This window comes from Saprolegnia diclina (genome assembly GCF_000281045.1).
Source record: "Saprolegnia diclina VS20 unplaced genomic scaffold supercont1.5, whole genome shotgun sequence".
Classification (NCBI taxonomy): Eukaryota; Oomycota; class Saprolegniomycetes; order Saprolegniales; family Saprolegniaceae; genus Saprolegnia; species Saprolegnia diclina.
In genome coordinates this window covers 512,125-526,736 of record NW_008246072.1, presented here as the reverse complement: position 1 = coordinate 526,736, position 14,612 = coordinate 512,125, and the positions used below count along the sequence as shown (strand labels likewise).

General features: G+C 57.8%; 5 protein-coding genes across 5 annotated transcripts in view; 3 read left to right on the top strand and 2 right to left on the bottom strand.

The window, feature by feature from the left end:
* The window catches only part of SDRG_02258 (hypothetical protein), a gene marked incomplete at its 5' end in the record, with an annotated part of 9,539 nt that extends 4,419 nt beyond the window's left edge, over positions 1–5,120 (bottom strand). Inside the window, 18 exons of the mRNA XM_008607834.1 lie at positions 12–167; positions 224–550; positions 596–1,258; positions 1,308–1,455; positions 1,502–1,804; positions 1,853–2,051; positions 2,100–2,140; positions 2,190–2,267; positions 2,318–2,407; positions 2,455–2,775; positions 2,831–2,932; positions 2,976–3,384; positions 3,429–3,559; positions 3,606–3,695; positions 3,748–3,864; positions 3,908–4,068; positions 4,112–4,395; positions 4,444–5,120. Of these exons, the coding sequence (XP_008606056.1) occupies positions 12–167; positions 224–550; positions 596–1,258; positions 1,308–1,455; positions 1,502–1,804; positions 1,853–2,051; positions 2,100–2,140; positions 2,190–2,267; positions 2,318–2,407; positions 2,455–2,775; positions 2,831–2,932; positions 2,976–3,384; positions 3,429–3,559; positions 3,606–3,695; positions 3,748–3,864; positions 3,908–4,068; positions 4,112–4,395; positions 4,444–5,120 (4,297 nt within the window). The remainder of the gene's footprint in view (positions 1–11; positions 168–223; positions 551–595; positions 1,259–1,307; positions 1,456–1,501; positions 1,805–1,852; positions 2,052–2,099; positions 2,141–2,189; positions 2,268–2,317; positions 2,408–2,454; positions 2,776–2,830; positions 2,933–2,975; positions 3,385–3,428; positions 3,560–3,605; positions 3,696–3,747; positions 3,865–3,907; positions 4,069–4,111; positions 4,396–4,443) is intronic.
* A 628-nt stretch (positions 5,121–5,748) lies between these two features.
* Positions 5,749–7,381, top strand: SDRG_02257 (hypothetical protein). Its single transcript, XM_008607833.1, has 2 exons — positions 5,749–6,496; positions 6,548–7,381. Exons 1-2 carry the CDS (start codon positions 5,807–5,809, stop codon positions 7,349–7,351), a joined length of 1,494 nt encoding a protein of 497 aa, XP_008606055.1. The 5' UTR covers positions 5,749–5,806; the 3' UTR covers positions 7,352–7,381.
* Positions 7,382–8,259: 878 nt separating this feature from the next.
* SDRG_02256 (hypothetical protein) lies at positions 8,260–8,996 on the top strand. Its single transcript, XM_008607832.1, has one exon. It carries the CDS (start codon positions 8,354–8,356, stop codon positions 8,939–8,941), a length of 588 nt encoding a protein of 195 aa, XP_008606054.1. The 5' UTR covers positions 8,260–8,353; the 3' UTR covers positions 8,942–8,996.
* A 1,176-nt stretch (positions 8,997–10,172) lies between these two features.
* Positions 10,173–12,215, top strand: SDRG_02255 (hypothetical protein). Its single transcript, XM_008607831.1, has 2 exons — positions 10,173–11,634; positions 11,688–12,215. The coding sequence occupies exons 1-2, from the start codon at positions 10,244–10,246 to the stop codon at positions 12,172–12,174; spliced, it is 1,878 nt and encodes a 625-aa protein (XP_008606053.1). The 5' UTR covers positions 10,173–10,243; the 3' UTR covers positions 12,175–12,215.
* Positions 12,216–12,824: 609 nt separating this feature from the next.
* Positions 12,825–14,612, bottom strand: SDRG_02254 (hypothetical protein). The gene is made up of 2 exons (XM_008607830.1): positions 13,689–14,612; positions 12,825–13,633 (listed from the first exon to the last, which is right to left on the bottom strand). The coding sequence occupies exons 1-2, from the start codon at positions 14,585–14,587 to the stop codon at positions 12,910–12,912; spliced, it is 1,623 nt and encodes a 540-aa protein (XP_008606052.1). The 5' UTR covers positions 14,588–14,612; the 3' UTR covers positions 12,825–12,909.

The following is a 14,612-nucleotide window of genomic DNA, read 5'->3' as shown; positions in this document are numbered from 1 at the left end:
ATCGAGCATACCTTCAAAGACGATCGAAACCGTGAGACTAAGGCCCACAGCGTCGACAGCAATCTCATGGGTTGCACTCTTCCGCGCTCGCAGTTGGCACTTGTTGGCGTCAAGAAGAGTGCGCTGGGTCTTGGCGTCGACGAGGATCGTAGCTCGCTCGTCGGCCTCTATGCAGCGGCCGTTGAACTCGAAAATCCCATTTTGGAGAATGATGTTTTCGTACCGACAAGCTCGGATAGGGTCGAGATGACAACAATGTGCTGGGCGTTGGGGCGGAGTCCACCGAATTCATGCAGCACGGTCCAGACAGCGGCGGCGGCGGGTGGCATACTGGGACTCCACATTTGGCCGGCGACGTCCCGTATATGGTCGGCGGTCATATCCGGAGCGGGGAAACCCACAGGAAAGGGCGGCAGCAAGTGCATTTGGTTCGCGCCAAGACGCGCATCGCAGGCGAGCCAGAGCTGCTCTTTCGCATTGCACGACGCCCACGGCTTGTGCCGAAGGCTCTCGGCGAGTTTTCGCTGCAGCATCCCGTGAAGGTCGAGGCCTAGAGGAATCACTTCATCTAAGTTGGCAATTTAGGAGGTGGAACCTGGGGGCAATGGCATGGGCGGGGCATACGTCACGTCGATTTGGTTGAGCACGACTTGGCCGTCGCTGCACGTATATTTTCGCAGTAAAAAGTGCGCGCGGAGGTGCGCCGGGGACTTGAGAAATGGAAGCGCGAGCGAGACGCGGCTTGGTAGCGATAGAATGTACTCGATCTCGGCTTCGGTCAGCGACGTCTGATACAGCGGGTCGAGGCGCATCTCGGTGGCCTCGCGCTCTGAGAGACTCGAGTAGAGCGTCACTGCGTGGTCCCCCCGTTTCAAGTCTAAAGCGATCCACTCCTTCTCTTCCACCGAGTGCTCAAAGAGCTTTTTGGACCGCACGAGCGTCACGTCTGGAATCGCAAGTCGCTCCCTCGCCAACGCGGCCGACCGCTCCGAATACCCCCGCGCCTGTGCGTCCCGCTCGGCTTCTTCCTTGACCGTGGTCGACGCGGCGAATTTCTCAAATTTGGCTAATTGGGACTGTGCACTCAAAAGCAGCGCGAGGCCTTCGACAATGCGTTTGATGTTGAGGCGGAGGTCGGCACGAATTGCTATCGCGGCGGCGCTTTGTGCACGGAGCTCGTCGAGCGTGATAGCGAGTGCATCGAGCTCCTCCTTGCATTTGCGCTCGAGGGTCGCCTTGTCAAGGCGCTGTAATGTCCCTATACCACCCGGTTTCTTTGTACATTTTGTGCAAGCGGAAGACCGTACCTGCCACGTAGATGGCACTGTCGACCATCTTGGTTGTCACGCCCTGGATCCGCGTCACCTCGGCGCTCAACAACGTCATGCGCGCGATCGTCGTGTTGGTCGCATGCAGCCGCTTGGCGTCGGCGACGGCTTCGTCTTCCTGGGTTTCCTATGGCGTGCGAATAAGCGGCGATTCGTTTGGTATAGCTTAATACCCGAAGCAAGCTCAGCTCTTCGTTGGCGTTTTGGACCATAATGGCGGCTTTGACCAGTAGCTCGCGCACCGTGGCTTCTGTGCGTGTTTGCAGAATTGCGATGCTTTGCATGGCCCGGTCGAACATTGTGACCTCTTCGAGACTCGCGGTTGTGAGCGCCTGGAGCTGCGCCGTATCTTGCGATAGCAGCTGCACCTTTTCACGGAGAGCACGAATGGCCGCGGGGGTAGCTGGCACGAGCCGGACGGCGCCACCGGCATCGGGCTTGGCAATGACGTTTTCTGTCTCGGCGCGATGCAGCGCCTACGGCGAATTGATGAAATTTTGTTTCGATGACAGGGATCGGCGTACCCGGCTGAGGTTGTGGAGACTGCGGGAGCCGTCTTGTAACTGGCTGTTGTACGCTTCGTGCTTGGTGATGGACGCAGCTTGCGTGGCCAAGTTGCGTTTTTTCTGCTCGCGGACCGCAATGGCGTCGGCGAGAATGCACTCGATGCCTTGCAGCACGCGCGGAATGTCGTGGCTGTCGACGCCACACTCGAGCCCGTAGCTAAAAACACCATCCTTTAGCCAAGAGAAATGCCACCGCTCGACCAACCCTTCGGCGTCACCCCGTAGAGTCACTTGGTTTGCTTCCAGCTATTCGCATAGATCCCTTATTGCTAAAACCACGTGCAAAAGAAAGAACCTTGCGCTGGAGCTCCCACAGTTGCGCTTGCAAGCTGGCGCGATGGGCCGCCCGCTCAAGGCCCAGGTTGATCTCGGCCTAGTAGTCCCCCACGCTGAGACATCAATGACGATGCGTCGTCGTCGTACTTGGGTCTGTAGCGCTTCGTTTCGCTCGTCTTTGAGCTCGGCGACGACATTTTGGAGTGCGTTGCGGTTGCTCTCGGCCCACAGTGCGCACTACATGATGCTATGTGGCACGATGTGGTGTGGCTAAACGCACGCACCTTGCGGTCGTAGTCCTCCCGCTTCCGGCTTTTCTCATCTTCCATGTCCATGCTGCGGCGCTCGTGACGCTCGGCGTCCACAATGGCCACCGCGCGCAATCGGTCGCGTTCACGCGCGGCGAACGCGAGCTCCTCTTTCTTGAGCCGCTGTTTCTTGCGCTCGCCATCTCGAAGGATCTTTTGCTGCTTCTCGGCCTCGAGACGCGCGAGCTCGGCGTGCTGTGCCTCCTGCAGCGACGCCAACGCAGCTTTGGAGGTCAAAATGACCTCATACGCGCTGTCTTCGGCCGCCAGTGCATCTTCCAGTGCGTTCAGCAAGCTCTACGCCGCCATATAACGTGTTGGAAGCGCGAGACTTATGCACCGGCGCACGTACATTGTCCGACGCGCCCAGCGGCAGATCAATGTCGCGGTCGACCAGCTCTTGTCGAACTCCTTGGCTACCGTGCTCGCGAAAAATGGCGAGCACCCGCGACGACTATGGACATGTTGTCCTAGCAAGTCTCTGTGGGTCTACGTACCCACTGCGGTCCCGCGCCATCGTCAGCACAATTCTTGGTTGGTGCTTGCACGACGAGCGCGTCATCGTCGTCACTGGCGAGGTGGTGGCGTCCCTCCCGCGTGCGGTGGCCGAGCCCGTCGACAGTCGTCACGTCGTCGTCGTCGTCGGCTCCTCGAATTGGCGCCAGCGTCACGTGCTCGAGGACGGCGGCAAAAATCGCATCCAGAAACTGGAGGCAAAACGACGAGCGCTCTTGGAGCACCTCGTGCCCGGCCTTGAGCCAGGCCACGTACACCGCGTTGGGTTGCTTGAAAGCTTCCGATAACGACGTAACGAGAACGTGGCCTTCCTGGAGCGTAGTCGCGGCACTGGGCGGCACCCACGCGTTTTGCGAGCTTTGCAGCAGGATCAACGGCACGTGGAGGTTGCTACATCTTGTCACTCGACACGGCTACAAATATAAACAGAGTACCGCAAGACAGGCTTGAGAGCGGTAAACTTGGGAATGGCTCTCAGGCGTTGCTGGAGCTGTGCGCGGTTTGTTGGCTCGAGAAATTGGCGCCGATGTTGAAAGAACAATTGCATGGCGGTCTCGCGCGAGGTCTAGAAACACACAACTCAGTGGTCAAACAGCCACGTGGACTTTCACCTGCGCCAGGTACGCGTCGCAAAAGAGCAACTGCACAAGCTGTTCGTGGCACTCGATGTCGCCTTTGGTCGCGTGCAGTCCGTGCAGCAACTAATTTGTCGATTCGAAACCACACATTGCAAAAGTGAGAAGCTCGACGTACGGGGTGGAGCTTGGACTTGACGCTGCCTTCGGACGCGCTCGCAAAACCGTTGACGAGAAAGAGCGCACTGAGCGCCATATTGAGCACGCGAAGCTTTGGGTCTTCGGCCGCCGTCACCTACGGCCTCGGTGTCAACGATGTAGAAAACGATGTTGCGTACAAGCGTAAACCAGCTCGCAACCGCCGCCCCGGACCCGCACCCGAGCAGCAGCTGGGGCACCGCACCCGGTCCTTGTTTGGGCTGGACACTCCACGCACGCGTGTCCATCAAATGCAGCAGGAGCGCGCCCATGTACGACGCCAAGGTTGTATTCGTAACGACTAGAGCACTATCATGGAGGCAGTGGGGCGCAAATGGACGTACTAGAGTCGGGAGCCACCTTGGCGACATGCCCGATGACAAGCACCCGTGCGAGCGGATAGACCCGAAAAAAAGGCTGCAGCAGCGCTTCCATCATCGCGATCGTTTGGAACGCGTCCAAAACCACTATCAGCCGCGCGCACGTGTGCGTCTTGCGGGTGTCGAGGTGCCGTGTCACGCGGCTTTGTACTTTGGCCACGTCGTCGCCAAATAACGAGGACGGCGGGGCCTCGGGCGCGTCATTCTCGTCCTTCTCGTCCGCCGATGGCGCAAGCAAAATGGCATATCTACGCGTTCATTCATGGGCCATATTCGCACACAGTTAGAGTGCGTACTCCAACACGGTCGACTCGTTGATCGCAAACGTCGTATATTGCGGTGCATCCAAGGCACCTAGCGCGACGGGGGGCACCTTGAGGCGTGGTGGCGACGCTTGATTGGGCGCTTCGTCGCTCTCGCTGCCGCTTCGGTCGTCGTCGGCCAATGGCGTGGTTGGTACAAACGGGCGTATCTTGGAGAGGTGCTGTAGTTCCCGTAGCGCGCGCTTGCTCCGGTCGTGGGCCCACTGCGGAAGGCCTTGGGCCGCTGCAATGGGGTCGACAGAGCTTTTCTCGGGGGGTCGTTTTCGCCGCTTTGGGGGCGGTGCCGACGGGGTGATGGGAGCGCTTCCCTTCTTCTTCTTCTTTCGTGTTGTCGGCACGTGCTTGCCTTTGCGCTTGGTGTACAGTGTCGAGTGCGGGTCGCAGAGTCGATGAAAGTCCTTGCACGTGAGGTGCGTTGAGCTTTTCTCCGAGATTTGAAAGAGGAGGAGGCTCCCGACCTCGACCGAGACCGGAATGCCCAGCGAGCGCAACCCGAGCACAAACTGCGAGAGATCAATGACACCGTCGCGTCCGTGGTCAAAGTGCGCAAACGAATCTTCAATGCTAATCCCTCGGCCCGCCGCCGTCACAAGAAGCTCCCGGAGCGTGGCCGCGGCCTCGGCACACCGCTTGGCCGTAGTCGTGCTCATGGCGGGTATCTTGAACGGTCACGTTCGACTCGGATACGACTGGATTTAGTGTGAATTTTATGTGCGTGGCGATGGGACGCTGTGTAGTCGACCGACGCACGACACAAACCGCACGAGGTATGGCTATGTGCGAAGGACGTGGCGCTACCTACTCGGAGGATTTGATTTTGAAAAAGATATCCTTGCTGCCGGCCAACACTATTTAAAGCTCGAAAGGCAATCGCCTGAAAAAGCACGGGTGGGTTCCGAACCAACGTCTGCATATGCACCTATTCGACATGCTGCGTCGGGCGCGATACATCGACAATATTGCACCTTGCAAGGCGTACAAATTTATTCACTTTTGGGTGCTACAGAGTCCTAGAATCTGTCCATGATTCGACTCAATGCCGGTGCTAAAGTGCCCCTTCTTCGACTCTGTTGGCCATCGACTCTGTTGGCCAACGACTCTCGCTTCCCACATTCGTTTTCGCTTTGGCTCGCAAGCACGATAACACCGTGCATCGCTCCCTCGAGAGGCGAGCACGATCAAAGGTCCGTGCGTCATGATATTAAGCGTGCTCCATCCCACTCGAAATGAGCTACTAGTACTATGAACCACCACGACCGCCTGCATTTTTGTAGAAGACTCAATTTGGACTGGCGGGATTAAATTTAGTAGCCAACCGGTGCAAAACCGACTGAGGATGGACGACGATACCGACGAGCTCGAGCGACACTGGGCAGCGCGTGTCCTTCAGCAAACGTGGCGAGATTACACGGACCGGCAGTGGGCAAAATGGCGGGCGCTTCATACCACCGACGACGACGGCGACAACAGTCGTGCATGCAATTCAACGTCAAGTGCGAGACTTAACAGTGACAACGACGACGACGAATCGCTCGTCGATGACGCGCCGAGTAGCGGCAACAATCCGCTGGAGTCGGCGCGCAGTGCATCGGCCGATCTTAGTGCGGCGCACGAAGCGCTCCTTGCGCAGCTCGAAGCCGACCCCGCGTACCAATCGCTCGCGGCCACCGAGGTGGCGCTGGACGACCAAGTCCACTTTCTCCAGCAGCAGCAAGCTGCCGTCGCGATGCAGCAGCGGCAGTTCCGACTACGGCAACTCGCAAAAGAAAAGGAGGAAAAGCAACGGCGCAAGCTAGCACGACAGCGCGCAAAAGAGCTGGCGCAGCGTCGCGCGGAAGAAGAAGAGAAGTTCCACACGCTTGAGACCATGGCGATCATTCGGGACGTCGACTTTTCCAAGCGCGCGCCGACCAAGAAGGCCAAGCCGAAACCCCGACCGGCGCCCGCCATGCCACCCCCCCTGGCGGTCGCGGAGATCGCGCCCGTGATGAAGATATACCCCCGCCTACCAAATTTAGCGGCTACCGTACCTACTGTATCTCTACAACAAAGGAATCACGCACGATCCATGATCTAGACCAAAGGCACGGCGCGCAGCGCGGCGGCCGAAGTCGACGAGCCCCCGCCTAAAATTGATCACACCAAGAAGACGATTGCGTGCTACGCCCAAGACCTCACGCCGCTTCTGAACGGCGAAAAGCCCAAGCGTGTCAAAGTTGCACTGCCAAAGAAGGAAAAGCATCGCAAGCCGCGCGTCTCCTCCAAGGCCACCAAGCCTGCACCAAGCAACCAAGTCGACGAGCCGCCATTCTCCGCGGTCCAAGCCGACGTGGTGCCCCCCGCGATTCGCGTCCCAAAAAAAAACGAGTATGGCAAGTCAGCCATGACGTCGGCGCCGTTGACGGCCGAGATCAAGCACTTGTCGTGGATGACGACGCTTCAAAAGGAATTTGACCAAGTCGTTCTACAGTCGCCCAGCGAGCCGCCACCGCCCTTGTCGTCGTTTGCGCAAAGTCTTGCATCGACGCCGGCCTCGTCGACGCTGTCACCGCGGATACCGCTGGCACTTGGTATGAAAGGGCAGCACAATGCTTCACTGCTGACGACGACGACAAACGCGCCAAGTGCATCCACCGACGCGGATGCACATGCAGCGTTGGCCGCGCGGCGTGAGTTTCTTCTGGGCAAATATGGGAAAAGCCAAACACCCGACCAACCGCTCGTTGCCGACACGACCGATCGGCTGCAGTCGATTCTGAACAAATACAAGGCAGTGACAAGCTCCGTAGCGGACGACCGAACGTCCATCACGCCCTCGAGTACACAGAGCCTCTTGGCAAAATATGCAGGCGCGAGTCTTGTCGGCGGTAATAGAGCATAGCCATCAGGATATGATGTTGTGATTTTGGGAGCGACTCTGTTTTGAACCAAAAAAGGATCATGCCTGACGGGCAATGAAGAGGGTATGGAGATGCTTCCACAACAACTATACAATTTTATGTATATTGCCAGCCCATCCTCCATGAATATGACTACTACTTGGTCATCTGGAAGGTGCGGGCGGTCGAGAAAAGCGCTGGCGTAGCCCGTGGAAATGCAAGTCAATTTAATTCTCGAAGCCGTTCGAAGCATGCGCCTAAGCAAGATGTATCGCCGTCTCGGCTTCCGTGACAACGCAATGGCAAAGTCCAAGGGATGCATACCCATTTTAGCTCGTACAGGATCCAAAATGCAGCTCGATACCGAGTTCCAGGTATCGGCGGTATATCACGACCGCTTTTGCTCTCACATCATGTGCCATTGACAAACTGCAATGCTGTGCGGTGTCGATATAATTTTTGGTTGAAGACGGTCGGTTCGTCCATGTTCCCTACGACCGCCTGTCCTACAACATGTTGGCAACCGCAACGATTCGAACGAGTGCGGGCGATTTGTTCACTTCGACAAGTTCTTCCACCGGTGGATACACTGTATGAGGGAGCCATCGTTGAATGCTTTCGAGTTTTCGAGGCGGATCGATGCTGCTGTGCAATCTAGGATTCAAGAATGCTCAGTGCATCCTTGCACTCTACGCCACCAGAGTCACCGGCCATTCGCTCCATTATCTCGCACCCGTGAGAGAAGACATGGGTGTGAATGCGCAAAAGGCGGCCATGTATTCTTTGCATTACATCTTGTTTTCTGTATGAGACGTTAAAAACGACTATTTTCTGACAAGATATCATTCGTGACGTGGCACTGTTTCTGGTTGGCGCAACTCAGATTATCCACGTCGACACCGTGGCACTTGCCTCGAGATCTGATTTCAGACCACCCTTTCGGCTTTTTGCTACACTGGTCGGCATTTCCAAAGTACCCGCCTGTCGAGTAGCTCAACCTAGCGATGCAGTGGCTCCTTCCTTCGCTTCTTGCTGTCGCCGCGACTACCTCGGCGCAATTGCTTCTCGACAGCGGTCGTCCCGACGACAACCTCCCTTGGGGCTCGCCCGTCTCGAAAGACCAAGCGATCGCAGTGCAGTTCCGGTCGGCAAGAGCGTGTGGCGTCAACCAGCTCGTCGACTATGCCAACGTGACGGTGACGACCAAGAACATTGACCCCAAGGCGACGTGGATCACGCTTGACATTTGCCCGACGGTCAACGGACTGCCCGCGTGCGATGCGAACGCCAAGGCCGACAAATTCAAAATCGAAACCGTCTCCAAGCGCATCGAGTTTCAATGGGTGCCGTCGACGCCCAAGACGCTGCAGCCCGACGCCCACTACTGGCTCGTCATGACGTCCAACGTCGAAGAGATGGGTCAAGCGGTGATCTGGTACGACGGCCGCACGCGCTTTGGCCCAACCAACGACCCGCGCAACGATGTTCTCTCGGCCTTTACGCTCTCGTCGGCCATGGACTGGGTCGTGGACGAGGCCAAGGACGGCCGCACGGTCGCGTCAGCCCAGATTGCTGCGCGCCCCGCGGCGTAAACATACTAGTTAATGCATGGAACTATATTCTCCTAACGTTACATTGGCTTCCTTTCTTTCAGCTTTCAGGTAAAGTAGTGAAGACGCCGCGTGGGAATCTCAAAATGGCAAGCGCGTGCGGTGCGGTGACTGTACTAGTATATGCTCTAGCGACCGAAGCAAAATGTTTGGCCCACTCCCGAAACCAGTTTTTAGTCTCTAAAAGATTATATTCGTCTGGATGGCGTCGGTTGGCGCAATGCACGACAAGGACCCTCTCGAGTGGATATTTTATCAGATCGTTTGTATATCGATACCATTGACACTGTATGGGATGCTGCGTCGTTGTTCAGACTCTCAAGTGAGGCTATTTAGATATCATTTACTAGTACTGTACACTGAACCTGTCTTGGTGACGGACTATTGACTCCAAGCGTGGTGCGGCCATCAGCAGCAAGGGTGTTTCGCCGGGGCGAGGCATTTTGGGGGCGAGGCGTGTGAAGGGCATGAGCCGGGATGAAGCGGTCGCGAAGCCAGGCGTCGTGGCGGCTCGGCATCGGTAATCTGCGTCGTGTGATGCTGCCGTGGCCAGCAGTGCAACCGCGCCAAAGAAGATCATGCGCCATTGAGGCGACCCGGGCGTGGGATCCGTGGCGCGTTCGGGCCCTTGGTCGAGACAGGCGGTGGCTTGCGTCATCGCTCCGCGCCAAACCGCTGTTGATGGCACAGAAGGGTCCTGGGCGGCGCCATGGGATGCTGCGTGATACACACGTGTCGAATATTCGACTGGCGGTTCGCAGTAGGTAACGTTGGGCTTTGCTTGCCGTTTTTGTCCGACGAAAAAGCGTGGGATGACAGTGATACCTCGCAAATTGACAAGGCACCGAGGTGCCGAGGCGCGGTGTTATACTTCTACATCTCTAATGAAGTTCTTGCTTGCGCACTGATAGCTTGCACTGATGACCACCTCAAGCTGTCATGGCCCCGCGGACGCACTCACTGCACTGGCCACGGTGGTGCCATTTCTATTCCCGCGACAATCCCGTGCAATTTTTGATCAGCATCGCCAGTTTAAGAAAAGGTGGTCTTTTTTGAGATTTAAGTATAGGTTTCAAACGGCACGTTACAAAGAAGTGCCCATAATGGAGCCCCATTATCTGAAACCAAACATCGGTTTTGCCGCAACCCTGCCATATACAAAAACCAAGCTATTTTTTGTCAAATGATATCAGTCCACGACGTGTAATGGCACTTCGACTGGCAACTGGAATTGAGTCGACGATCATTTCCGTCTAGCGCCGAGACGAGCGAGGTCAGCAAGACATGCAGCGGGCTATTCCACTCTTTCCCGCGCTCTTTGCCTGCTTGCTTTGCATCTCGGTGCTCGTTCAACTGGCCTTTGTGTTTGCGCCGCAGTCGCTCGACGCACCGTCGAAACTGCGCCGTGCGCAGCGCATTGACGTCGTGCCGGCGCCTGCCAACTTGCAACTTGTACCGTCATCTGCCGACTTGTCGGCGCCAACCGACCCGCAGCCTATGCCGTCATTTACCAACTCGCAGGCTTCACCGGCGCCTGCCGCCTCGCAGCTTGTGCCGTCATCAACCAACGTGTTGGTGTCTCAAGCACCTACCGACTCGCAAGCTTCTCCAGCACCCACCGACTCGCAGGCTTCTCCAGCGCTTACGGACTCGCAGCTCGTGCTGTCATTTCCCAACGTGTCGGTATCTCTAACACCAGCCGACTCGCAGGCTTCTCGAGCGCCTACCGACTTGCCGGCACCTACAACCGACCCGCAGCCCGCCAACTCGCAGGCCTCTCCAGCACCTATCGACGTGCTGCTGGTGTCGACATTAAGCAACGTGCCGCCCGTGCGACCGCTTAACGACTCGGAGCTTGTGCCGTCATCTACCAGAGTGCTGGTGTCACGAACGCCTACCAAAGCGCTGCAGGTGGTCGCGCCCCCCACCAACTTTAACCAAACCGCCTTTCAACGCGGCCATGTCTCGCGCTTCCCACACGCGACGCGGGGCATCGTCGTCTGCCTCTACGAGAAGATTGCGGCCATGGGTATCTCGCTCATCCAGGATCTCCGGTTGCTCAACAACTCGCTGCCGATTCAAGTCTACACTTGCCTTCGCTCGGAGCTGTCGGCCGCGACGCGGGCGCGCATTCTGGCCGCCGACGTCCTCGACGCCATCGAGATTGTCGACGTGTGTCGGCTCTTGGTCAAGCACACGCCGTACTTGCGCCGTATCCGGAACGCAAGAGCGTACCAGAGCTACTACATCAAGAACGTTGCGCTATTGCACACGCACTTTGACGACGTCATGCTGCTGGACGCCGACGACATCTTTTTGCGGAACCCCGACGTCCTCTGGGACACGCCGCCTTTCCAATCGACCGGCACCCTCTTCTTTTACGACCGGCAGATCGACTACACGCAGTTCTTCAACACGCCATTGTCGTCCAACGAGACGGGGCTCCACAGCTTGTTTCGCGAGTTTCCCTACGCGCGCTTCAACTTGACGCGGCTTGAGCCGTCCGCGCAGCTGCGACAGTCCAAGGCGTGGCAGCACGCCACCGCGCATGAGCAAGATTCGTCGGTCGTGCTAGTGCGCAAGAGCCGCGTCGGACACACAATGTTGCAAGTGCTTTGGCACCTCGTCCACGAGCTGCGGCGTGAACCCGCGTACGCTCGGTTTGGGTTGTCGTGGTAGGTCACACTCTATTTGGGCGCTTTTTCGAGAGATAATTCCTCTCACCTAGGGGGGACAAGGAATACTTTTGGCTGGCGTGCGCCTTGGCCAATGCCTCGTACGCCTTCTCCGAGCACGCGGCCGCGGTCGTGTCCTTGCCCGACGACATGGCGCTGCACAACGAGACGCTGTGCGGCAGCCTCGCGCACTACTTACCGGAAGCCAGTGCGACCCCGCCGCTGCTCTATATCAACGGCCAGTACATTCTCACGCCACCGCGCCACCAAGGGAACCACAACCAGACGTCCAACAACACGGTTTGGTCCAGCGCCTCGTCGTGGGCGGCCAAAACGGAAGCACTCATCGCAGCGATTCCCGAGTACGTGACACCTCGCCACGCGGAGCGGACGTTTGAGCCACATCGAGGCGGGCTCAATGATGCGTGCTTGATTGGCCAAGGCGCCACGCGCATCGACGCCGTCGGATACCGCGAGATTCTCATTCGGCGCATACAAAACACAATGGCGGCCGCGCAAGAATTAGACGGTAGCACATGACGAAATTTGATTTAAACACACATTTCCAACCTGAAGATTATAGACAGTAGTTGCCGTCGTAGAGTTCGACACGGTCGCCGGTCGACGTAGTCAGTGTCGCACTGTTTCTGTGTCGAGATGGACGACGATGCGCTTCACCGTGGGTCGAGCAAACAGTATGGCTACTGGTCGACCGACGGTATGTCTGTGTCGTAGCTTGGAGAGCGTGGATGCCATCAAATCATCGGTACACGGCTTGTACCATGTACTTGAACGCACCCTGCCCCATGCAAACACGCGTCCACATGGCGAAGATGTGATGGACGCGTGCGCCGTGCCCCGCCCTTCGGCGGGAACCACGCTGCGGTGGAGCCTTCGCTACGGTGCACTTAGTGAGCTGGTGAATCTTTGTAGCGCTGCAGCGGCGCGGTGAAGGCGGTGCGTCGTCCCGATCATGCTCCGTGTTGGGCTGATATTGGTAGAGCCGTCGGCGGGAGGAGCTCTTTCTTAGCTGCCTCAACCTTCCCCTTGCTTCGCTGCCGTCGCCTTTGCCTCGCGATAATCTTCCGCTTCAGCTGCACATATCGATGCCACATGCATATTGCCCTACGGCGCTAGCGCGCGGACCCCAGCTACTGCCGGGTGCACTCGCTGCGCTCGTGGTTTGTGCATAGCGCAAAAAAGATAGATATTCAATTAAAAGATAGATAATGTCTTGCAACCAGAACTGATTGTCAGTCATGGCGCCAGAAGCTCTTACTCGGTCGCTTGTAGCTTGGTGTAAGCAACGGCGTTCGATCTGCGCTTGCCCCAGCAGCGGCCAAAGAGAGCGATGAGCACCGTCACGAGCATCAACACCACGAGCGCGAGCTCGCTATAGACGTGGGTGGACGTTTGCTGGATTTGGCGCAGGCGAATGCTCATGCCGTTGATCATGCGGCTGTTCTGCCGCGCGACCTTCTCGAGCGTTTGGTGCATCGCGCGCAGCGTCGCTTGCTCTCTTTCTTCGAGCTCCTTGCGCGCCGTCTCGAGAAGTTGAAACGCATGTGTCTGCTCGTGGCGCGCGGCTTCGACAGCGTGACGCAGCTGCGTCACAGTCGTCTCGGCGTCGTCGAGTTTGCGTCGGAGGTCGTGGAGCACCGAGTTGTTGACCGTGACAACGTCCTTTGCCGCCAAGTTGGAGTCGGCAAAGCGCCACCCTGGAAGCAGCGCCTCGAGCTCGGTCGGGTCTGCGTACGGCACAAAGTGCAGTTGGTTGCACGCCGCAAAGTCCTTGTTGGCGTCCGTGTTGGAGATGTTGGCATACGTGAAGAACTGCTCGCGGGACCGCACGGTGCCGCTGCCGTACTTGTCGATCTCGCGGGAGTCGACCTCGCCGCTGAACGACTGCTGGAAGATGAGCCGGAACCGGTTGTACGCCATGGCTTCCTCGCGGTTGTGCTGGTCTTGGCTCGTCACGAGCGTCACATTGTCGGTGAATCTACAACCGACAATATACATTCATATTGTCGAAATGCAAAAAGACATTTTTGTACCGGTGCTTGTCGCCGTTGTCGGTCCAGTTGTGAAAGACAACGTTGCCATATCGGCTCGGCGAGTACATGTCGTAGCCCCGTGTCCAGAGCTGGTACGCATGTAAAAACTCTTCGCCCCAGAAGACCCAGTTCATGTACGGGTCGATGGGCGCGCGGTGCCACGCGTGGCTCTTCCCAAACGAAAAGCCGCCGGCCCACGAGACCGACAAGAGCGGGCGCTCAAAGTTGAAGGCGGTGAGGATCCCCGAATAGTAGACGACCGCGTCGGCGCCGGGGCGGGAGACGTAGTTGCACACGTGCGAGCCGTAGTTGCCTGTGAACGTGGCATCGGCCGTCAGTTGCTCAAAGCCCATCGGGTAGTTGGAGAGCACGGCCATCTCGTTGTCCGTGGCCACCCACTCGGCAATGACCAAGTCGTCCCACATTTGCGCAAACTGCACGTGCGAGTCGATCATCATGCTAAACTCTTGGTCACCGAGGAGCGGATACAGCTGCGCGCGGGCGACAGTCGGGCCTTTGGACGTAGTTGCCGATCGCGCGTCGATCGCGATCTGCGACTTGTACTTGCACGGCTCGGTCGGCCACGTCTCGCGCGCGCGTTCGCAGTAGGCGTCGATGCAGGCAACGTCATCGGCCATGGTCTGGTCGACAACGCCAACAAAGACATTCTCTGGGTGGGCCGCACGAGCAAAGGCCGTCCAGAGCGTAAAGCCGCACTTGACGCCGTCGCGGTAGGCGGTGACACCGATAAAGATGTCGCGCTTGTCGGTGAGCCGAGGCGGTGGCGGCCGAAGGTGTGCGAGATCCTTGCGCAGCGGAATGTGCTGCACGGTCGTGTCGTAGACAGCGACAAAGTCGACGCCCTTGACGCCATACGTGAGGTGGTGCAGCGCGTCCATACCCGTTCTTCTCGCTGGTCAATCG

Excerpts from the sequence above, each read along its gene's own strand:
- SDRG_02256 (XM_008607832.1), top strand. The coding sequence starts at position 8,354 with ATGCAGTGGCTCCTTCCTTCGCTTCTTGCTGTCGCCGCGACTACCTCG.
- SDRG_02254 (XM_008607830.1), bottom strand. The coding sequence starts at position 14,587 with ATGGACGCGCTGCACCACCTCACGTATGGCGTCAAGGGCGTCGACTTT. Across the intron at positions 13,634-13,688 it reads GACAACGGCGACAAGCACCG|ATTCACCGACAATGTGACGC; the intron begins GTACAAAAATGT and ends TGTCGGTTGTAG.
- SDRG_02255 (XM_008607831.1), top strand. The coding sequence starts at position 10,244 with ATGCAGCGGGCTATTCCACTCTTTCCCGCGCTCTTTGCCTGCTTGCTT. Across the intron at positions 11,635-11,687 it reads GCTCGGTTTGGGTTGTCGTG|GGGGGACAAGGAATACTTTT; the intron begins GTAGGTCACACT and ends CCTCTCACCTAG.
- SDRG_02257 (XM_008607833.1), top strand. The coding sequence starts at position 5,807 with ATGGACGACGATACCGACGAGCTCGAGCGACACTGGGCAGCGCGTGTC. Across the intron at positions 6,497-6,547 it reads TACCAAATTTAGCGGCTACC|ACCAAAGGCACGGCGCGCAG; the intron begins GTACCTACTGTA and ends TCCATGATCTAG.